Raw genomic sequence first — 24485 nt, 5'->3', positions numbered from 1 at the left:
CACCAACAATTAGGGTCTTTATTAGTGTTTTCATCTGGGTAGTGACTATGGACAGGTAATTCTTGATGGTAGGCTAGACTGTTAAAAAAAATTTCAGGGTTTCTACTATGTATGAAATAGCTTTGTAAACTGTCCAGTTCTATCCATTTTTATAGTTAATAATTATGAGGCTAGACATCTTTATCATCTTTGAAATGGAGTAAAAACTGATGGTAAATGCCAGTATCCCTTCTGCATCTTACTTTGGGACTGCTTAAAACTTCAGCTTTAAAAAAAATTAACTTTTAACCACAACGCTGCACTGTATTAATCCTAAAACAAACAAAACCAAAAACACACATGCCCTCATAATCAAGCTCCAAATAGCTCTTTGCCAACAACAGTTGTGATGTTATTGGGTTACTTGATATGTGTTGCAATTATATATATCTTTTTCAATATGTAATATTTTTTTCTTGAATTTCTCTTGAAGAGAAAAATACAAATTTCTCTTAAGAACCTAAGCTTAAAATTCTCCATTTAAGAGGAAGCAGTGTCTGTGCTACAGATAATTTCTCTCCTAGGGCCTTTCTGGCTATATTATTTTTATTAGTTAAAAAACATATTTTTGTAGGCTCTTAAAGGGGACCAGATTTTAGGGGAGGGAATGGTTTTTGGTTACTTCTCTGTTTCCCCTCCTTGCCCGCAGACATCTTCATTCTGCATTCTGAACTTACCAAACAGCAGCTTTGCTGTGAACTCTCTTTCTTGACTGTCTTAGTAAATGATACATCCAGGGTTGATTAATTTGCCTCTCTTGGATGTCACTGCCCCTCTTCTGGTGTGTCCCCATCATATCAGACATGAAAATAGAAATCGAAGGAATTTTAAAATAGTAACTAAATTTTTGCTTTGAAAATTCCTCTCCATAATTGGCTACTTGGTATTATTTTTATTCAGCGTGGATCCCATGAGTGGAACTGTTTTCAAGTACTCTTGACCCCCCAGTGTTGCACACAGCAGGGCACCTGGTACTGTGCGTGACACCAGGAGGGGCCGCCTGGAGGTGACCGGTGTGGCCGCGCTACACTCCCTTCTATAGATTGGTGGCCTGGGCACCTGGACACGTGATACTTTTTTTTCCCCATTTCTCCCTCAGATGTTTTAGTTTTCCTCTTTCGAGCATACTAAACAGCATGAACCGTATTATGAGGCTCAGTTTTTATCTAAGAACAAGTACGTCCTTACCACCTGGAAGAGGTGGTCCACTGACATCCATGTACATTGTGTATATGCATACACACACACACACACACACACACACACACACACACACACGCCTTTCTTGGACTGCGATGGCTCTGGAGGGCACCACAAGCATTGCAATTAGTGCCATCACAGATTTGTTGAGTTACTGTGCTATCATTTCCAAGGTTCCTTCAAACCCTTTGTTTTTTGTAAAACACGCAGATCTCTGCAGAGGTCCTGACAGTTATTATGAGTCCCGTTTTTCATTTGAGTCTGCAGAGGCCCCAGTAAGTGGCTGGCCCCAGGTTACTGGGAGAGGTAGCCTGTGGAGCTTGGTCCACAGGATGGAGAGAGAGCTGCTCCCCGGCCCCCCCCCAACCCCCTGCCCCCCCCAGCCTGGTGCATACTGTGATGTGTAGGACTGGTTGGTCCCTTGGGCATTGAGAAGAGGTGGGTGGAGTGTGAGAACATCAGGGTAGATTGACCTTTGCCTTTCAACTCTAGAGACAAAAGAAGTAAGCAGTCTTCCAGTCAGCAAAGCCTGGGTATCATTTTGCCTTTACTCACATAGCTGTGATCTACCGTAAAGCCAAGAAGGGAGACGAACTAGTTAGAGTCATTCTTTGGAGCCACCAGTTGTGGGCACCACTGAGTGATACCTGTTGTAGCTGTCTTAGTATCTCTCCTTTCTTTCCTAGGTTTTCTTTAGCTTTCTTTTTTATGCCTTTTCTCATTCATTCATTTATTCTACAGAGATTAAATGCTTATCATGTGCCAGGTACTGTGTTAGGTGCCAGGAATCCAAAGAGTAATAAGCCACTAGATTTCTGTCCGTGAGACCCTCACATTCTATTTGAAAAATAGACTGTATCTAGAGTTTTAATTGTTTACACTATTCTGCCAATTCTAGGACCTCATCTGAGTTTTAGAACAGTCTTGTAAGAAGCAGCAGTTAAACCATATCCTTTTTGTCTTTTCCCTTCTTGTTTATTTCCCTTCCCCAACATTTTTGTCTTTCTCCTTTCTCTGTACTTTAAACCCAGTATTCCTAAATGTTTACTGGCACCGCCTAGTTCTTCATGTAATACTCAGATTTAAAGATTTGTCCGATTTCTGGTCTGTCTCTTCTAAGTCAAACAGAATTTTTAATCTCTTTTGTGTCCTCCTACTTATGAACAGCCAAATGTATTCTGACTTTATTTCAGGTATTTTCCAAAATGAGTCATTAATCATTTCTGATGAAATGTTTCCATTCAGTTGTGGTGTCTTTTAAAAACCAGTTTGCATCTCTATGATTATTTTATGGAATTTTAAGATTTAAATCCTGGATTAACTTTCAGAAGTTTTTTTCTTGTATGGGAACAGAGGTCTAGAGAATACCGGTTTCTATTACTCAGAGACCACAAAATTCCAGTTTTGTGTGACATGGAGGAGAACTTGCCTTTTCTTCATAGAGTCCATCCAGGAAGCTAAACCATGTTCATACATTTCTACACTTTTGGCCTTTTTTCCCATATGTTTTTGTACATCCTATCATACTGAAATGTTTATTAAATATACAATTGATGATCTGTAGATCTACACCAAGGTGTTATATATATATATATATATATGTATATGTGTGTATACATACACACACATATTTTACATTTATGTGTTTGCAGGACTTTTCACTGTAGTTCTGGGAATTTACTTTTCTTGGAACAAGAAAACGGTATTTGCTAACTACAGATTTGGAAAGGCAAGCAAGCTGATTTCACGTTCTGTTTGGTTTAAAGAGCAAAAGTTGAGAAAGCAAGGCAGCAGATCCTCTGATTTGCAGGTAGAGTGTCGGAAAATTGAGGCATCCCTAGGAATCAGTTTCTCATAGCAGTTTATACCACAGCATATTTATTATCTTCTCTTTTGTTTTGCTTCTGTTCAAGAATGTATAAGGATCCTCTGCTGTTAGCAGTGCTGCTGGGGTTGGATTGATGGGGTTAACTGTAATGTTTACTGTTGAAGTTGGGAGGAAGGATTAGATTGGAAAGAGATCGTTGGGTTTGGTTTGTATTAATTTCCTCTAAATGTATGCACATGAAATAACATTGATCATTTTTAAAAAGTGACACCTGTATCTCAAAGAAGAAACACTTCTGATGATGTCACCCGTGGCTCCAAAACAGTCCATCCTTGCACATCAGCTTTTTAGTAAATGTTTTCTGAATGCCTGGTAGAGGCCTGGAACTGTATTCCTTACAGAATAAAGAGTAAGCATGGCCTTCAGAGCCCTTTACTACTTATTCTCTGCTCTGCCTTTCCTTTACCTACCTTTTCTTATCCCCCTAATGTGCTGACTAACCCCCTTTGCTCCTGAGCTTTTCATTCATTCATTCATTCATTCATTCCAATATTGAGAACCCAATATATAGCAGGCTCTATGGATACACTGATCAAAAGGATAGACCTGACCTCTGCCTTCTTGAAGCTATTGCCCAGGTAATGAGATCATTACAACACAGTGCGAGAAGTGCTGTGACCGCAGAAGCTTGGGTGCTGGGGAGCAGCAGAAGGGAAGACTTCCTGTAGGAGGTGACTTCTAAGCTGCAATTAGAAGGATGGAGGAGGAGGGGAGGGAAGGGTGGGCATGGTCAGAGGCTGGGAGATTAGTTAAAGGGCTGTTGAAGTTGTCCAGGTGAAATGAACGATGGCCTGAATTAAGGTAGATGTAGCGAGGGAAGCAAATGGATTTAAGAGAGACTTAGGAGGTAGAATTAATATAGTGAGGAGATTGATTCCATTTATGGGATTTAAGAGAGAGGTACAGTTCTCTGATTTCTGGCCTGAATAATTGGATGGTTGAAGGGCCCACCCTTAGATAAGAGGCCTGGCGAAAAGGGCTAGGTGAGGTGGAAGATGTTGAGCTGTTATGGACCTCGTGAAATTTAGGTGTCTGTGGTTTATCCAAGTGAGGATTCCAGTAGGCACGGGGGTGTATGCCTGGGAATTTAGGAGAGACATCTGGGTTGCAGAAGAAGATCTGGAAGTCATCGGCTGGTAATTGGAGGCACAGGAGTAAGAGAGATCCTTTGGCATATATTGGCAATAACTCGGCATGGGAAGCGAAGCTGGCCTGGGATGGCCCCCAGAGGGCACCATCTTAGTAGGGGTGGGCGGCAGGGGAGCAGCTCTCACAGGAGAGGGGTAAGGAGTGATCAGAAGGTAAAGACAACCGAGGGAATGTCAGGGAGTCAAGAAGAAAGAACAGAGGATAATGCACTGTGTCGGATGTTGCTGAGAGCTCATGGCAGGCAAAGACTGGGTAAGGTTCATTGACTTCAGCAAACAAGGAGATGGTTGGTGACTTGGTCAGAGTAGTGGTTTTGGAGTGTTAGGGATATGTCGTGATTTATGGCATGAAGGGGAGTTTAAGAAATAGAGTCTGATTTTAGGGGTTCTTTGTAATTAAATTTTAAAAGTACAAATCCTTCACCCAGTCCCTCCCTATGACTCTATAGGTGGGAGAATTAATAAGCACCAAAGAAACGTTTGCCTACTACTTGAAAATTTTTTTTAACCTGTAGTTGGTCATTTGTTTCCTGCCTTTGAAAACGGTTGTCTTGTTTCCTGTTGAGTAGGCTAAGGTTTTTTTTTGTTTGTTCGTTTGTTTTTTTAAAAAGGGATACACAGTTCCTTTGACTCTTAGTCCAAATTGGAGTTTCCCTTTTATTATAAACATATTTTAGAGAAGGTGATTACATAATAGAAACTGGAAATAGCTTAGTACTTAGGGACAGGCAGAATCACAGATACTCCTATTTTGTTGTTCCCTGGTTGTACGATGGCCACTAGGCCTTGGGTCTGTCCACTCTTGGAATTGTGGCATTTGTGTTGCATCCCGTCTGGCTCCCCAAGAGCTCTGTTTTATAAAAGCTAAAAGGTGATATGTTTTATTTTCAACTTAAAACTGAATTAAAATTAATTCTGTGTCGAGACTTTTGAGAATTTCATAACAGTCTGAGATAATTGGTCACACCCTAGGGTGTTGCATAAGAAAATATAGCCCTGGTTCTGCATTTTCCCTTGTCCCCAGAGATCTCACTCACAGTATCATCTTAAATAGTAAGTAGTATTATGGGTGATGGGAAAGCACATCCATCTGTGGAAGGCCCTTTCTTTGGAGTGGTAAAGTTTTTACTTAAGTCCACCAAGAAAGAAATTGTTCAGGTCAGGTTTTTTGTTTAGGAGGCAGTGATAGGTTGTTGGGGAAAGAGGTGATTTGGGAGTCTGTTTTCCTCTCTCTCGTTAAATAAACCTTATTTAACCTCTCCATTTTACCCACTGGGGAAACACTGATGATATTTGTACATACTGCCTCCCTAGGGACATGAAATAACCAAATACAGTGCGTGTGTGTGTGTGTGTGTGCGCGCACATGTGTGTGCACGCGTGTGTGTGTGTGTCTAGTTACTTTTTTTTATAAGATGACATTATAGTATCATAGTGTGATTGATTCATGCTCCATTCCGGTTGGGCTTATGTTTATTGATTAATTCTACTATTTCAGATCGGTAATGTCTAAGAACTGTTAAATAATAAGGAGATTTTTTTAAATGTTAGAGTAATGAATGTGGCCTCTTTAAAGTACTCAGTTGAATCTCACTTGGGAGAGAAGATGGACGAATTGCATTTTTACATTTAGGACAGCTGCTGACCATATAGGAGCTTATTATGCATTTGGTAGGCCATAAGTGATGGGGGGGACGTTCATCATTTATATGCTTTTTACTAAAGGATGTGCAGAGAAATTGATCAACTCTAATTAGTAATTTGAGCTTTTCTTCTTGTTACTGTGTTGGGTAAACAGCTTGATGGGGAAAGAAAGATAATATTTAGCACACTTTGAGCATTTCATGCTAGACAGGCACCCTGCTCATCACTTTACATGTATTAACTCATTTAATTCTATGAGGGTAGCTATATTATTATCCTCATTTTACAGAAGAATTGGAGTACAGGTTAGATAACTAGCTAAAGTTGTACGGCTAGGAGGTAAGTTAGGGTGGGATTCAATCCTCGGTAGTCTGGCTCCAGAGCCTGGACTCTTATCTCTATACTCTGCTAGCTCTCATTACAGTGTGCCCTCCTTTGTCTGCGGATGTGAAGTTGGTTGAATCCGTGGATAAAACCTGAGGATAAGGAGGGCCAACAGTCCACAGATTTTGGTATCTGCTAGGGTCTTAGAACCAATCCCCACAGATACTGAGGGACCCTGTACTGTTGATTAAATCTGAGTGCTTAATTGATCTGCATCACTCCCTTTTTACTATAATGAAAATGTTAATCCAGTGGCTAATAAATTCACTGGCCAAAGGCCAAAAATAAATGAAAAGATGCTCAACCAGTAGTCAGGAAAATGCAAATTGAAATTAATATACTACCAGTTCTCTACCTGATCGGAAAGATTAAACAGATTCATAGCATCTGCTGCAGGCAAGGGTGTGGGGAAAGGACACATGCTCATATGTAGCTGGCGGGAGGGCCAGCAGTTATTACAAAACTGCTTAAACTTTTAGAGAAAGTAACCTGGTCATATTTATTGAAATTTTAAATAAATATTCTGTTTGATCAAACTCCTAGGAATTTATCTTAGAGACATAAAATCACCAGTACATAAGGATGTATGTACAAGGATTTTTTTTTTTTTTATGGTGCTATTTGTAATGGTCCCAAGCTGGAAATCACTTGGCAGTTGGAGGATGCTTGCATAAATTATGTCACATACATAATATTGGCGTTTTGGGAAACTAATCAACAAAATCCTTTTCTTCCTCTCCTAGATGTGGAACCAATTAGGAAATAAGACCCAAGAGACAGCCAGAGGGAGATCAAAATATTATCTTTATTAGTGATAAAGCTGATTGACCAAAAGTTTCCTGTTTCTTTACCCTTGAATGAGAAAGACTTATGCCCCCAACTACTGGTACTGATGGGAGAAGGGCAGCAGGGCAGGGAGCACAGAGCAGAGAATGTCCTTGTCTAAATGCAGACTGGACCCCAAAGACAGAAGTCCCAGGGGGCTGAACCAGGCATGCCCAGTGTCTCCTCTGCGATTCACCAGTTGGCTAAGTCATTCTTCCCTCCCTGGGGAGGAGGAAGCAAGGGGTCAGGGTGGACAGAAGGTGGAAATTCTCATTTTGTATTTTCCCTCCTAGGGAATGGAGTGGAAATTATTTTGTCCTTATGGAAATCTACGAAGTGGGGAGTGTTCCCCTCTCCCCCAACACGTAGTTTGGAATATCATGGAGCTTTTTACTTTTTAAAGTATAAACTAGCTCAGTGTGAGCAGACTTGGGAAGATGTCTATGATATTTTGTTAGTGAAAAATTGAGTTGCAGGTAATTTTTATACCGTGATTATATTCAAAGGAGAAACCGTGTATATGGGTATATTTTTGCAAATAGAAAAAAGTATTTAAAAACATACTGTAGTTTGCTAAGAAGAATGGTGGAGAGTGTGTGTGGAAGGTTGGCAGTGGGGAAACTGAGCTTTTTCCCTGCACGTCTCTGTATTTGTTCATTTGTTCAAATGAGCAATTATTAATTTTATAAGAAAATGAAATGTATCTTTGAAAGTTGCTACCATATATATATATTTTTCAGATTACTTTTCCATTATAGGTTGTTACAGGATACTGAATATTGTTCCCTGTGTTGTACGGTAACTATGAGATAGATCTTAAAATTTCTCATCACAACAAAAAAAAGTTGTAACTGTGTGTGGTGATGGCTGTTAACTAGAATTACTGTATTGATCATTTACAATACATGCAAATATCAAATCATTGTGTTGTACAGCTGAAACTAATATAATGTGATATGTCAGTTGTATCTCAATAAAAAAAAGAAAAGATTATAAAGTCATCTGCAGACGTTGCACGTGCTTGTTCAGTGGTGTTTTCTACAGAAGCCTGTTTCCCCTCCCCTCTTTGGCGGTCCAGGGATCCTTCCTCAGAACTTATTTCTAGATGGGCCTGTCTGACCCCCTGCACCCTGTTTTATTTCCATCCCACACCCAAGGCTGGTGGGGAATTTTGGGAAGGTGTGCTGGCCTCCTTAGTTCTTGTCCCAGTCTGATTCTCGGTGACTGTGTGACCCAGGCTGAGTGAGCGGGCATCTCTGGGCTCCACTTCCCTTATCCGGAAAATGAGATGTTGGAATTACATGAGAAGATTGAACTAACTGAATCATTCTGGGGTGGCTGAGCGGAGGGACTCTGGACCCAGTATCCCCAAGTTTAAGTTCCAGTGTTGCCACTTACCAGGTGTGTGATTTTGGGGAAAATTTCTTAACCTCTCTGTGACTTACAGACAGAAGGACTTAGAGCAGTGCTGGGATATAGTAAGCACCCTAAATACTAGCTAATATTATTATTATTAATAATAATATTTTAACTGGCTAACAATGGAATTCATTCTAATGGCGAAATGACATCTCCAGAGGAGGTGGGTGACAGCGTGCTTGTGGACAAGGTTTTTCAGGATTCCCCAAACAGTCCTGAATTCTATCAAGTCTTCCCTGCACAGAGGTATCTCCAGGCGAGGAGGGGGCTCCAGCTTATGCCGAGACACAACATCCCTCACAGTTTGGTTTGGGTCTTGCTAACTTCCCACCTGCAGGAGCAAGGAAAATGAGGTGTGTTTCATTCCATGTCTTTGAGTAGAGGATTTTTATTGGGAAGTGTTAGAGGTTGAACTGTGTTCCTGCAAAATCCAGATATTGAAGTCCTAACCCCCAGTATCTCAGAACATGACTGTATTTGGAGATAGTGTCTTTAAAGAGGTAACTAAGTTAAATGAGGTCATTTGGGTAGGTCCTAATACGGATGTCCTTATGAAAAAGAGGAAATTTGGTCACAGACACGGACAGAGGGAAGACCCTCTGGGAGGGAGAAGACGGCTGTCTACAAGCCAAGGAGAGAGGCCTCAGAAGAAAACAACCCTGCCGACATCTTGAATTCAGAGCCTCCAGAATTGTGAGATAATAAAGTTCTCTTCTTTAAGCCCCCCAGTCTGTGGTACTTTGATATGGCAGCCTGAGGAAATTAATCCAGGCAGCTACTAAATTCTCCCTGTGACAGTATTTCTGGGGAGAATGTTTGAAGTTGAGGGGAAGCAGTACAATGTAATGAGTGAGGACTCAGGGCAGGTTTTAAACCCTGGCTGTGTCACTCACTAGCTTTGTGAATTCAGCCTTTGTTTTTCCTTCTCCTACTGTGTAAAGTGGGAGTAAGCTACTTCATAAAGTTGTGAAGCTGAAATTACATCATTTATGTAAAGTTTATCACTGTGCCCAACACTTGGTAAGCACTAAAAAAAAAAAGGCATTTATTGTTATGATGAGACAGAATATCAACTAGAAATTTGTGTGGTTATACATTACACACATTGATTATCAGTCTTAAATCATATTTGTTCATCTACAAGCTTGGAAAACACTGGCTTATTACAGATTTAAAAGCATTTCTTGCTGGCATTCCAACGAGTTTAGATTTAAAGTATAACAAGGATGTCTTTGAAAGTGCAAAGTAGCTAAAGAGTATGGGACAGCCACTTTTTGTTCTGTGGTACAGAAGGGAATAGCATTTTTCATACTTTCCTGGGCCACACGCATTTGTAGGAGGCGGTGCACAAAAAGCACTGTTTGTGGAGGAGGGACAGCCCGCCTTTAAATAAGGAATTGCTTAATTAGATTGGTTTTGTCTTGGAACATATAAGGCAGCATTGCTGAGAAGAGCATTCCAGGCCTGGACAGTTGCCTCCGTCTCATTGGTGAACCTCTGGTAACTCACTGTAGCAGGGAAATCATTTTGGACTGTTAATCTTTGCTGTTTGTTAAAAATAGCCTGCTTGAATCTCTTCATTAGGAGGAAGGCAATGTTTTGTGCTCCTGGCAAAGTTTGGTTTTTTTGAGAAGCATATGAAGGCCGTGGAACAGAAATCCCCAAGAAATGCCTTTCTAGCAGCACATGAGAGCAGAAAGATTGAAAACTTACACTGGAAAACTGCAGCTCAGTGTGATTGGGCTTTGGTGAAATAAGAAGTCAAACCCTTGAGTACGTGACTTTGAAATCTTGCGAGAGCAGTGAAAATTGAGCTCTTGCTGAATCCAGGTTATGTTGGATCAAAACAGCTGTGCTCTACTGCTTCCTTCTGTAGAAAGGCCCACATAATTGTTTAATTGTGGAGGGCATATTGTCGGAGATCACGAATAAAAGTGCAGCTTTCTTTCCTGCTCTAGAGGGAGGGCATCAGTAAAAAAATAAAAACTTGGCACACCTTCCTTTTTTTTTAATTTAATTTTTTTACTAAGGCAAAAACAAAATAATTTTGTAATTTTAGAGGTCTAGTTAGTAACAAAGTTGTCCCGTAAAAATTTATAAATACACAGTTGAAATATGCAAATACAATTTACATGTTTTAAATGAAAATACTGTGGTCTGTGCTATTGACAGAATGTAATATTCATATATGAGTTTAAATAGTAGAATGGAACTTGAAATTAACTTGCCGCTTGGCGTGTTTGTTTCAAAATAGTAAAATTTAAGAAATGGAAAAGAGGTTTTAAAAGCGATTTTTAAAAATTAAATAGTGCATCCAGTATAGCATTACTAGCACAAATATGTTTATAAATACATTTATTCATGTAGTTTCTAATACTAAAAGTAAAAACTTGACTCTTTGGCTACTGTGCAGAGTGATATCGAGAATTAACACTTTCCTTTTAAATGTGAAGAGTTTATTAAGTGTAAAGGTACCTATTTTCATCTTCTCTGGCCATGCATATCACGGTTACTCCTGACATTTTGCTGCCTGTAAAAAGGGCGTTTTTCTTTAAGGTGAAACTTTTTACAAGTTGACTTCTATTTATGCCTAACTCCTCCCTAAACTTTATTTACAGTAGGTGCCAATAAATGCAACCCTGAGGATAGAGTAGAATTAAATAAGAATTGTTGTGAGTTTCTTAGAGTGCCCTGATTGTGTGTAGGGGGTGTGTGTGTGTGTGTATGAGAAATTCATTATGGAAATTATATTATGAGTTGAAAAAAAATTTACAAAGAATTTGCCTGGATTCCTGTCATGTTGATAAAACAGCCATATTCAATTTTACATGTTATCTTTGCCTTTTTCCATACGCCATTATTGTTTTTTTTTAAAACATGGTTGTACATGTCCATACAGTTTTATATTCTGCTTTTTATTAGTTACAACAAATGTTTTTCATTTCATTATAGGTGCTTTGTAATGCCCATTTTAATACTATTATACTGAACGGGTTTACCATTAATTACTATCCCTCTATTATCCTATATGTAGGTAGATATTGCTTTATTTTGTCTTGTAAATAATGCCTTGACATTTTTTCAGCGTTAAGCTTTTTATCAACCAACCAATGAATACATTTCTGGGAATTGGTCAAAAGTATGACTTGTAGCAAATACTACCATATTCTTTTTGAAAAGGATTATAGTGCAAGGTGCATCCTTTGTTTTATATGTTAACCAGCATCTTTACTAATTGTTGAACTTTTAGGTTCCTTCTTCTTGCTACTAGAAATAATACTGAGGTGTACTTTTTTTGTGTGTAAAAATTTGGTGCACATTTCTAATAGAGGTAATAACAGTGGGTTTAAAATTTACAGCCACACAAGACGGGAATAAAGACACAGACCTACTAGAGAATGGACTTGAGGATATGGGGAGGGGGTGGGGTGAGATGTGACAGGGTAAGAGAGTGTCATGGACATATATCCACTACCAAACATAAAATAGATAGCTAGTGGGAAGCAGCCGCATAGCACAGGGATATCAGCTCGGTGCTTTGTGACCACCTAGAGGGGTGGGATGGGGAGGGTGGGAGGGAGGGAGATGCAAGAGGGAAGAGAAATGGGAACATATTGTATATGTATAACTGATTCACTTTGTTATAAAGCAGAAGCTAACACACCATTGTAAGGCAATTATACTTCAATAAAGATGTTTAAAAAAAAAAAAATTTACAGCCACAGACAGATACGCAAAAATGGAACTTTTAAAATTTCTCCCTGCTAAACTTAATTTACCTTTCAAGCTAAATTGCCAGTTTTAGGCAGCTCACCTCCCATTTAAGGCTGTAAAGGTTCGTCTCCCTCTGCACCTGGGAATGAGAAGCAGACCTTCCCCCTGGCCTTGGCAGGCATTGGGTTCCCGTGCCATTGGAACCTTGCTGGCCTCTGCTCAAGAGGAGCCCATCTTGTGGTCCTCTGGAGTGCTTCTCTACAGGGCTGGCCATCTCCCCGGGCTGCATTCTGAGAAGCCGGGCAACCCTCTCTTCTTCTGTGATAACCTGCATCCTTCCTCCAGGCTTCTCCAGGGATCCCATCCATTTCAATGTCTGAGCATCTTTGCTCTTACCCTTTTGTCCCCATGTCTAAGTGCTGGTCCTGCCCCACGGAATCCCTCCTTCAGATCCCTGGCCAAACTCTTTTATCAACTTTTGTGCCGAAAAATAGCTCTTAAATCATTAAGAGCTTTTCTTCCCTCTAGGATTATGGTAGAAACTCCAATGCTTTAAATTCTTCAGTTTTGCTCCTGATCTGTGAAGATAAGCTTTCAGGATTAAAAAGGAAAAAGAGATCTTTCCTAAATTTCTGGAGACTGCTTTGACTTTCAGATTTACCTCTGCTTTAGGTTTAGAAGACTCTAATCAGGAACTGGAAAACCCAGGGGTTGACTCTTTCGTCCTAGGCTGCATTGCCTCTCCCTGTGGAAGAATGGGTACGTGGAAGACTCAGGCAGCTGCCTGAATGATGGGTGGGAAAGGGCATCAGTCCAAGAGCAGCAGGGAGGAGACTGGGGAAGCCGATTCTTAACAGCCCAACAGTGGTGACCGCATATTGAGTTTAATCTGTGCACAATTTTTGTGTTAACTTAGTGGATATAGAATAATATTAATAGCAAGTGCCTGTCAGTGCCAGGACTGTTTCCAGTGATTTTCTACATTAACTTCTTTAGCCCTCAAAACAACCTGAGAAGTAGTAATACTGTTACTGCCTCCATCACATGAACCAGGAGCCAAGACGAAGTGAGCTTTGTAGCTCTTCAACCAGTAAGTGGTGAAGCTGGGTCTTGCAGCCCAGTAGTCTGCCTCTGCTGGTAACCGCTGGTTCTGTTGCTGGTCATGGGCTGGGAGGCCACAAGTACTTAATTTGATTATTATTGACGGGAAATCCTTTTCTCTTGCATTTGGTATAATTTGGTTCTCTTCTTTCAGGAGTTTGATCATTTCATAAAAGGTGGTTCTTTTCCTGTTTAGGAAGGCATCATCCCTTTATTGTTTTGGTTTTTTTCTATACTTACGTATATACCCTCACTAACTTAGCTGTTTCTCTGATGTGGATAAAGAGACTTCCGTTTCAACTACTTGGAATCACTAGGGTTTAAACTCTGTATCATCTCGGGCCAGTGATTTGCTTTCCAGAGTTGTGTAGTTTTAAAAACCTGTTTATTAGGGAAAAGGGCAAAAATATGTGAAAGTGGAGAGATGAGTAGAGTGAACTTTTCATGTGCCCAGCCCTCAGCCTCAACAGTTTGAAGCTCATGGCCAATCTTGTTTCATCTATACCAGGAGTTCTTAACCTTGGCACTACTGACATTTTGGACTGGAAAATTCTTTGTGTGGGAGGCTGCCCTGTGCCTTGCAGGATGTTTAGCAGTATCCCTGGCCTCTACCTACTAGATGCCAGTAGCACCAACCCCCCACCCCCTTTCTGATTATGACAACCAAAAGTGTCCCCTGGGGAGCAGTTCATCCCTAGCTGAGGACCACGGATCTATGCTCACTCCACTCTTCCCATCCCCTCAAGATTGTTTGGAAGTAGATCCCATACATTAAATCAAACCCATTTTGGGATATATTTTTAAAATATAATGTCTCCAATTTTGTTAGTCCATTAGAGAGGAAGGGAACAAAGATCTAAGTATGTTCCTATACGAATTGTTGTCACGGCAGCTAGCCACTCTTGGCTGCAGAGATGGTCATAGTTCCTACCAGCTACCAGTATTGATATGAACTAGGAAACACAAAGAAATTGGTATTGTGCTCCAGCCTGTACATTTTTAAAAACCGTAGTAAAATATACATAATGTAAAATTTTCCACTTTACCCATTTTTAAGCATATAGCGCAGTTCAGTGGCATTAAGTGCATTCACGTTGTTATGAAACCATGACCACCATCCATCTCTCCACTCCTCAGTCCCTGGCAACCACTATTCTACTTTCAGTCTTGATGAATTTTACTCTTCTAGGTACCTCATATAAGTGGAATTAGATATTTGTCCTTCTGTGTCTGGATGATTTCACTTAGCATAATATCTTCAAGGTTCATCCATGTTGAAGCATGTGTCAGAATTTTCCCCATTTTAAGGCTGAATAATATTCCACTGTATGTCTATATACCACATTTTGTTTATCCCTTCAACTGTTTATAGACATTTGGGTTGTTTCCACATTTTGGCTATTGTGGTTAATACTGCTATAAACATGGTGGGCAAATATGTCTTCAAGACCCTGCTTTCAGTTCTTTTGGGTATATACTCAGGAGTGGAATTGCCGGATTGTATGTAATTATATTTTTAATTTTTTGAAGAACCACTGTTTTCCATGGCAGCTGCACCATTTTACATTCCCACCAGCAGTGCACAAGGGTTCTAATTTCTCCACATCCTTGCCAATGCTCATTATTTTGTCTTTAAAATAATTACCATCCTAATGGTGTGAAGTGGTGTCTACTTGTGGTTCAGCCTGTACCTTTTAAGATGTACCTCTGGTAATTGAAAAGCAATTCTGCGAGAACCAAGTGCTGCTATTGTGTATTTCTACTTTTACCTTGGAACAGTTTGCCCTGAACCCTCAGCTAGCCATCTGTGACTTACTCCTGGGAAGAGGCTGGGGGAGTGTGTTGTGTTTGTATATAGGGGAAGGCTTTTAATCCATATTGAAGTGTTGCATTTGCGCATTTACCATGAACAGTTAAGGGAAAAGATTCTGGTTAGATATGTATGGAATCAGAGACCATTAGAGCTGGAAGAGGCATTAGAGACCAGTTCATAAAAGGAAATTGAAACCCAGAGCATGTAAAGCTCCTCTTCTTTTTTTTTAAAAATTATTAGCACCTTTAATTATTTATTTATTTATTTTGGTTGTGTTGGGTCTTCGTTTCTGTGCGAGGGCTTTCTCCAGTTGCGGCAAGCGGGGGCCACTCTTCATCGCGGTGCGCGGGCCTCTCACTATTGCGGCCTCTCTTGTTGCGGAGCACAGGCTCCAGACGCGCAGGCTCAGTAGTTGTGGCTCACGGGCCTAGTTGCTCCGCGGCATGTGGGATCTTCCCAGACCAGGGCTCGAACCTGTGTCCCCTGCATTGGCAGGCAGATTCTCAACCACTGCGCCACCAGGGAAGCCCCAAGTTGGCTTTTTAGTGTCAGGACTAGGGCATTCAGTTGGTTACATATGACATTATGGTGACTAAATAATGGCAGTTTGCTTCAATGGCCACGTGAGTCTTCTCTTTCTCCTTTTCAATTGCTGGGGTGACAAGATTAGATGTAGTTTTCCCACAGTGAGGCCCTCTCTTCCTTGGAGATATGTTTGAAGGGGTCTTGAAGACGACCAGCCCAGCTCAGGAGACCTGAGGAGCCCTGGGTTGGCTGAGTGATGGCAGTCAGGCTTTGATCACTCTTAAATCTCTTCCACTTCATCCTTGCCTCAAGCTTGCACGGTCCCACCTCCCTGTCCTGTATTTGTGTTTTTCATTCTGGGAAAGCCCAGCTCCTAATGGGTGCCTCTGTAGGTCTCTCTCTTTATACTTCTAGTCTAGGAGGTCGCCATCCTGCCTGCATATTAGAATCACCTGAACACTTAGAAAAGGCCTGACGACAGGCCAGATAAATCAGAATGGTTGAGGATAGGACCCAGGCATTATTTTTTAATTTTTTAATGTTCGTAACATCCCTCAATTTTCACCAGTTTCAACAGTTTTCCTGATTGTCTGCCTGAATCTCATCCCTCCTTAAGCATGAACTTCTTGTCATTTACTTCGGATCTAAAGGCACACAATGTTAATGTTACTTTACAATTACTTGTAGGTTATTTGTGTTCTCTTGCCAGTTAGATTATAAACTCCTGAAGGCAGCGATCATGCCTTTTTTCTCCTCTGTCCTATTGGCTCTCAAACTTGAGTGTGCATCACAATCACTTGGGGGGCCTGATAAAACACAGATTGCTGGGCGCACTCTGGGAATGTCTCATTTAGTAGGTCTGGGCGGGGCCGGAGAGTGTGCATTTCTAACAAGTTTCCAGGTGATCCTGCTACTGCTGGTCTGGAGACCATACTCTTGAGAACTGCTGCTCTAGCCCCTGAACCATTCTTCACGTACAAGGATGCTCAGTAATTACTGGCCAGCCAAAAAGAATGGAGCAAATTTCCCCTTGCTTGCTCTTCTGAGTAACTATGTTCTGCTCTCGCCGTGGGCTGGTCTGCAGGCTGAGAGAATGAAAGAACGTGTGACTGATCGTCTACAAATAATCATAACTTTGACTTTCTAGTTGCCAATTCCTTTACATTCTGAACCTTGCTAAGACAGTTATTTTTCTATGTGTGTATGTGTTTGTGTGTGTGTGTGTGTTGTTGGTTGTGCATTTCGGCTATAAAGAGATATGACCACATCATGCAGGATAGGATCCCTGTTCACCTCCTGTCTTTGAAGGTAGAAATTGAGCATGGGCAGTAGTAGGAATAAGTTTTTGGAAAGACTGGTGAAGAGTGATCTCCAAATAGAGGGGAAACTCAGCACAGTCAACTTTAAAAACAAAAAACTCTCTGCAAGTGTTATTTTCTATGAATTGTAAGGAGTTTAAAGTATTCTTGTTATTGGGAAAACAAATGAGCTTGGGTGGAGCTGACGTGGGCTACTTCCAGCCCTACCTTGGAGCAAACCCTGATGAATTTCACTAACAGCCGCAGTTTTTTGTAGCATGAAAAACTCTCGAGGCTGAAGTTGAGGGTTTATTCAGATACTCATATCCTCCGTCCGTTCTAAAAGCAAATTGATACCGAAGTTTTCATTCTGAATACTCTGAAAAGCTTAAACCGCTTTTCCAATGTTAATTAATGGTTAAACCACTTAATGTATTTTGGTTTTGTGTTAAATCAGCTGATCTTTTCTAAGGGTATTGGGGAATTATTTTAGTTTCTTTTAGGTAAAATATTTTTGAGAGAGAGATCACTGAGATTTTTCTAAGGAGATGTGGTGCCTATTTTGCATAACTGGATAGTTTTGGTGTTGAAAGTTCAGTGCAGGGCTGGTTCTTACTTTGTGGGTCTTTAGTGGTGCACCTTGGATTTGAGCAATGTTCTTGCTTATTTCGTGTTAATTTAAAATGAGAAAAATTAGACTCAGAAAACAGCTGATGATTGTTTTGGAGAAGCATTTGTTTGCTGAGGTACCAATGAGGGAAGCCTCATGGATTTGATTCATCTGCATCTCGAGAAGAACATAACGCTGGGTGGTGGGGGAGGGGAAGACACCCAGCAAAGTGATCTCACAGTCTGATAAGGCCCCTTCCAATAGAAAGTCTCCGGTTTGTTGGTGGGAAAGCAGCTTTGGCTAGTCTCAGAGATTGGAGAAGAAAGTTTTGGGTTTGTCACTTCTTATACCAGATGAGGGTATGGTTATCTTTTCAGTCTCTCGCACCTCCTCCAAACGAATGCTCTACTGAGGAAAACATCCAAGTCTGAGATGCACCTTGACGTAGAATCTGAAAGAAGTAGGGAAAACTCACACACAGGCCAAACAGTAAAAGTCTCGATTCTCTCTTTTTTTTCCCATACAGGTGAATTTTGTGACATGCCAGCTCTTTGCTTTGTTTGCTGCTTTCTGGTTCCGCAGCTACTTGAGTCCTGGTAAAACCAGTCCTGATGTCCGGCATGCGTTTGCCACCATTTTTGGCATCTATTTTGTCATCTTTTGTTTTGGCTGGTGAGTATGAGCCTCTTGAATTCTAATATTTATCATTTGGTTTTGTAGCGATATTCTTGGCATTTCCCAGGCACTAAGGGAAAAAAAATGATATTTACTCGTATTCTAAAATGTTGGGGATGTTGAGTAATCTCCATTTACTGTAAGAAACTGGAACCAATAAACGGACTCTATTAGAAATCAATTCAGTGAACTTTTCTTAAAATTAAGACTTCTGCTGATCTCACCCTGGGTCATGTAAATGGAATGTTCTAAGGTTTAATTTTCCCAACGAGGGACCTTTCCTAACTGTTGTAGATATTGGTGTTTTTCTTGCATCACTGCTAGAGATACTGGTGTTAATCCTGCATTTAGAGTAGAACAATAGTTTTCGTGCTGGTGTTAGGGAATGTGTCATTCTTTAACAGAGAAAGCCTGTGGTCTAAGACTTTCTCTACTAGGAAAGCTGGGCAAATCCCTTGGGAGGGGTACTTCTTGGGGAAGAAGTTTTAGGAATGAACATTTCTAGAAGTACAACTTAAGGGAATTTGTGACTTTGTTCAGGGTAGTAGATTATGGCTCTTCCTCCTTCAATGAAAATTTGAGAAAGGATGATGAGTATTTTGGTATCTGGGGCAGCTCAGTTTTGGTCTTGATACTTTAAAATTGAAAGAAAGAACTCTCTTCACTGCAGTTGGCAGACTATGTCATGCCTTCCTAGTGTCATACAGTATCTTAATTACACAGAACGAAAATACTTGATTTATTTTCTCCTACATAAACATGGGGTAACTGATCACTTGCTTTTTTGTGGGAGTGGAGGTGGAGGTGCAGTGTGGGTGGCCAAGAGGTATGTTAATATGAAATATATTCAGTGTTTCCCTTTCCTCCCCATGATGTTCTACAGGTACTCTGTGCATCTTTTTGTGCTGGTGTTAATGTGCTATGGAATCATGGTCACTGCAAGCGCATCCAATGTTCACAGGTAAGACCCTGGGAATGAATGATGCAAGGTGAGGCTTTTCATGATCTTTGAAATATATTTCTAGGATGAAGGGATGCCCTCCCCATTTGCCACATGTGGCGTATCCTAAGTGCTCTGGGATATCAGAAAGGAGGGATGGGAAACCTTAAATGCTAGGAGTCTTCAGAGAAAGCTTTACGGAAAAAAAGTGTGATGTGAATTGGGACTCAGGTGAAAGAGAGTTTGTCAGAATTAGGCAGCCTCATTTGTGATAGCACCAACCTGGAAGCAACCCAGATGGTCACACTCTGGAATACTACTCAGCAATAGAAAAGAATGAATGATTGCTACACACAATGCCATGGATCAATCTCAAAATCAGTATGCTGAATGAAGGAGGACCCACAAATTCTGTTCTCAAAAATGCAAGCTAATCTGTAGTGACAGAAATCAGATCAGAGGTAACCAGGGGTGAGATGGCTCAGGGAGACGTGAAAGGAACCACAAGAGGCATGAAGCAACCTGGGGGGTGATGGATATGTCTGTTATCTTGAACTTGGCTGAGGTTTTCTGAGTATGAAATAGGTCAAAAATTTTGTATACTTTACATATGTCCAATAAGTGTTTTTAAAAAAAGGAAGAAATATTCTTACTATGCTATTTTGACTTCAAAGTGCAGAAGTAATTTAATTCTCCCTTGAAGGCTACACGCTTGAACAATCCAGGTAGATACCTGGAATAGCTGTTTTGCACTGTCTCTGTTTCCCATGGTCTTTCTGAAACCTCAGAAATAATTCAGCCTCTCAGTAACACTGGAATGGAAGCTCTGTGGGAACAAAGACTTTTCTCTCCTGTTCACTGTTATAGCCTCAGAGCCTAGAACAATACCTGGCACAAATAAAGGCTCAATAAATATTTATGGAATGACTGAATATACTTGAAAAGAGCTTCACCCTTCTATGGCTTCCTTTCTGATGGCTTCTCTTAAAAAGCAGATGCCTTATTTCAGCCTCAGAAAGTTCTTTGATTAATAAGACTATTAGCACAATTGTTTTCCTTCTTAAAAGTACTGTAATTTAATTTTTGAGTGTATAATCTTGTAATTACTTCCAATAAATTTCTGATTTGTAAGGGAAATTATTTTTGCCTGCTTTTAACTTGGATAGTCATTCAACTTTGTATTCAAAGGAGCTCTGGAAATTTGAATTCTAATCATCTCTCTTCTAAGTGCCCTCCTTGAAGGGGATAGAGTCATTCCTTCAGAAGGGAAATAGGAAATCCGTATTTCTATAATTTGGTACGAATGGGTTTTGGAAATGCTTCGTATTATGACAAAATGCTTTTTTCACTGAGAGGTAAAGATGCCTGGCTTTTCCTGCACTTGATGTTGGAAGCAATTAAATGATTTATAAAAGTGTTGTTGCATCTCTAGAGCACATTTCCAACTACCTTACCAGTTGTAATTTGTCAGCTTTCCCCACACTTATGTGATGTTGGTGAGGTGCAGTCTGTTTTGCAGAGGGTCAAGCTGCATTTCCAGGTTCTCTGTGTTAGTCTCCGGCCAGGAGTGGAATCTTCCAGCTTTGGCAGAGACCTTTACAGACAGGCTCTGACTGTTTCCCCAAAATAATGTTGTGGTAGCAGAGAGCCATGTCATAAGACCGCAAAGAAAAAATGCCAGAACAAGTTCTTCCCCTCTTTCGTTGCTTGTGTGGTTGCCAATACTGCAGAAATAGGGAGTGGTTCACATTTCCCGATGGATGGAAGTTGTTTCCTATTGCCTCTGGGAAAGAAAACGAAGCTGGAGTCAGGAAACCTGGCTCTTTCCAGCAGTGTGGGTTTGGAAAAGCCAGGCAGCTTCTTTGCATGTCAGGTTTCCTGCCTATGAAATGTAGGGTTTGTGGTGGTTTGAGCTTAAGTTCTCTTCAAGACCAGGATTTCTGTGTTCTTTGTGAATTGTTTTCCTCTTCCTTTCACCGAGTTATGAGTCCTGTCCTATGCATAGCTGGGAATAGGAGGGGACAGTTAATATTTGCAGCTATGTGGAACTAACCCATTTCAGGACTGATTGTTGTTATTCAGGATTTATCTAGAGAGTTCTTGGGGTACCGTTTCTGTTTCCTTCCCAAGCCACTCTGTTGGGCAGAAATCACAGGTGGTCACTTACCTCATATGAACCAACTGGAACAGAATATAGTATCTCCTGGGATGGAAGGCCTCATGTGGGAACTTGGTGATGCAGTTTCCAATTTTGGAGTACTTGCTTGGTGCCAGATGCTAGGCTGAGCACTCATAAATATATTATGTTTCATTATTTTGCTCTATAGACTCTTATTTAGTATATCACTTAATATACTATTACACTTAATATTTCCTATCATTATTGCTAATATATTCTTTCTAGCACAACTCTATAGGATACAGATTTTTTTCCCGAGATGGAGAAAAATGAAAGCTCAGAGTTGGGGAAATAGATCCATACGTATGATTTTAACATTATAATTATATGTGTTAGCATGTAGCACTAGAGAAATACAGGCAGTGGAGCAGTGAATTGTGTTGCGAGTGGGGGTGGGATGGATAGAGCAAGACCATGCCAGGTGACGTTGGAGCTGAGCCTCATCAGATAGTTAGTTTCCAGATAGACCATAGGAGGGAGCAAAGAGTTGCAGGCAGAGGAAGGAGAAAGATTCCTGGCCTGAAAATGCAGGATGTAATTGTGGAAAGGGAGCAGTCCACTGTGCTTTTAACACAGGGTGGACATGGAACGTGGCTGGAGATGAGTCCAGAAGGAAAAGTAGAGCTTAGCACGCGAAGCACCTTGGATACTGTGTTCAGGAGTTTTGATGTGATTAGATAGTGGGATCCACTGGAGACTTTTAAGACCAGGAACATTCATTTATTGTTTATTCACTCAACGCACAGTAGGTGGCAGTGGTGAATGGAACACACGTGACCATCCTTGCTTTCATGGAGCTTTTAGGCTTGTAAGGGAGACAGTAGTTAATCAGATTATCACCTATCTTTATGTGTACAAGTTGATGAATGTTCTGAATGGCGTGTGTGTGTGTGTGCATTGGGGGTTTATACTATAGGATGGTCAGGACCAGTCTCTGAAGGAGACCGGGAAGTGAACATGAGTAGGAGGTAATTGAAGCCTCAGGCATCAGCAGGGAGGGTCCTAAGCAGACCACTGGGAATGCTAACACCTAAGGAGTCGATGGAGGAAGATGAGCTGAGCAAGAGCCTTGGAAGAATTGACCAGAGAGCTGGGAAGGAAACAAGGAGAATGGAAGCCAAGAGAACAAAGTGTTTCGGGAAGGGAGTGGTTGGCAGTATGATGATGGTTTGTATTTTAGGAAGATCATTGTGTAAACAGGATGGTTTGTGAAGAGGAGAATCTGAGCGAAGGACCTTACAGGCCAGCGGTTCCCAGCTCTGGCTGCACGTTGGGATTATACCTGCTAGGTGCACCCCATCCCAATGAAATCAGAGTATCTGGGGGTGGGGCCCGGTGCTCCCCAGGTGATTCCATTATGCTGCCATAGTTGAGAACTACTACAGTGGTCCAGGTGAGAAAAGATGAAGGGCTCAGAGCAGTGGGTGTGAAAGTGAGGAGAGGGGATGGGCTGGGATGGAGAGGGACCAGATAGGACTTTGTGACTAATTGCATGTGGAGGGTGAGGGAGAGAAAGAAGAGGAAGTTGATTGAGTGGGTGCACAACAATCTGATCCTCTGTGTTTTTGGTTCCAGATACTCCTTTTTTGTAGCGATGGGCTACCTTACGATATGCCACATCAGCCGAATATACATCTTCCACTATGGCATTCTCACTACAGATTTTTCTGGGTGAGTATCTTAATTTGTGTGGGGACAGTTGGACTGCTGACTCAGTCCAGCAGCCCCTTGACTGCTGAGTCCCTTGACTCGGTCCCTTGGGGTCTGTAAAGATCAAGTATGCACGTAAGAGTCATCGGCAGCTCGTTCAATCAGTTGGTAAGACTCTGCTAATGAGGTTGAGGTTGAAGATTTGATTGCTCTGTAGGACGGTGAGCTCTGCTGTGTTGTTAGGCAGGGGTCGCAAACTATGGCCCATGGGCTATATCTGTCCGGCCACCCGTTTTTGTAGTTACACTGGAACATACCCAGGCACTTACTCATTTATGTGTTGCCTCTGGCTGCTTTTGCACTACAGTGGTAGAGCTGAGTAGTTATGACAGAAATTATATGACCCACAAAAGCCAAAATATTTACAATCTTGCTCTCTACAGGAAAAGTCTGCCTTTTAAAACCCCTATTCTAAGGCCCTTAACACAGAGTTGGTGTTTATCTCTTACTGGTTAATAATACAAAATTCTTCCATACTAGCTGATGAATAGCTGCTACCCTGAGCCCCTTGAGTGCCCCCTGGCTGCCCTGGCCCCCTCCCCAGATCCCCCAGACTTCTAGCGCTGAGAAGGGCAATGCCTGGCACAGCAGGGGTCTCCATACTTCTTCTAAAAATTTTGTCTGTTACCATAGCCTTAACCTGGGGGCCACCCCTCTCCTGATTGGTCACTGGGTGAAGACGACGGTGGATCAGTGAAAATTCTATTGCTCTGTTGGTATTCGTTTAGGAACAACTTTTTATGAATCTTGTGGAATGGGTACTAAAGCAGAGCTACTCCTCATGACACATTGTATATTATCCACGTTACTTCCTTAGGAGTTTGGTTCTGGTCTCTGCAGGCAGCCTGGAGTCAGGGAGAGCCCGGGTTCTCCTCTCAGGTTGAATTGCCTTTCATTGGATGAGTTGGTAGAGAATAGTCAATGAAATAAAGAGCTACAAATTACTGCCCATTGGTGTGAACTTTGCAAGTTGTGCAACTGTCCCACTGTGAAGAGGCTTCGGAAGGCAAAGTGTTGTTTGGGACACAAAAACTGTTGCATTGGGATTTCCATGACCGTAGTTTGGTCTAAGACTGGCTTTTTGGGCATCGGTTCCTCTTACCCTCGGTCCTTTCAATTTTACCTTTTTCTCTTTGAATTGCCTCCTTTCTTTATTCCTTTCCTCCCAGATTGTAGGGCATAATTTTTCAATTTTTTTGAAACATGTTCACAAACTTCTTTACTTTTTAACAATGTGTATTGCTAACAAAATATGGAAACTATGGCAGCAACAAAGATAACAATATAGTCGTGAAGTTATAGCATTAAAAGTAATTTTATTTTATTTTTAACAATAACATACATGTGTCCTTTAGAGGATTAATTGTAATCCC

At 41.1% G+C, this 24485-nt stretch overlaps 1 protein-coding gene across 3 annotated transcripts in view; it reads left to right on the top strand.

Annotated features, from left to right (window-relative positions):
• Nucleotides 1–24485, top strand: part of MBOAT1 (membrane bound O-acyltransferase domain containing 1) — a 108188-nt gene that overhangs the window by 38933 nt on the left and 44770 nt on the right. For 2 of the 3 annotated variants that reach the window (XM_036870428.1, XM_036870427.1), the window contains exons 2-4: nucleotides 18135–18280; nucleotides 19167–19244; nucleotides 22978–23073. In XM_036870428.1, the coding sequence (XP_036726323.1) occupies nucleotides 18135–18280; nucleotides 19167–19244; nucleotides 22978–23073 (320 nt within the window). The remainder of the gene's footprint in view (nucleotides 1–18134; nucleotides 18281–19166; nucleotides 19245–22977; nucleotides 23074–24485) is intronic. The other variant, XM_036870429.1, reaches the window with a different exon arrangement.

The sequence above is a fragment of the Balaenoptera musculus genome, chromosome 11 (assembly GCF_009873245.2).
Source record: "Balaenoptera musculus isolate JJ_BM4_2016_0621 chromosome 11, mBalMus1.pri.v3, whole genome shotgun sequence".
In the NCBI taxonomy this organism is placed as follows: domain Eukaryota; kingdom Metazoa; phylum Chordata; class Mammalia; order Artiodactyla; family Balaenopteridae; genus Balaenoptera; species Balaenoptera musculus.
Note: the sequence above shows the minus strand (reverse complement) of the source record. Positions and strands in the feature narration are given on the sequence as shown.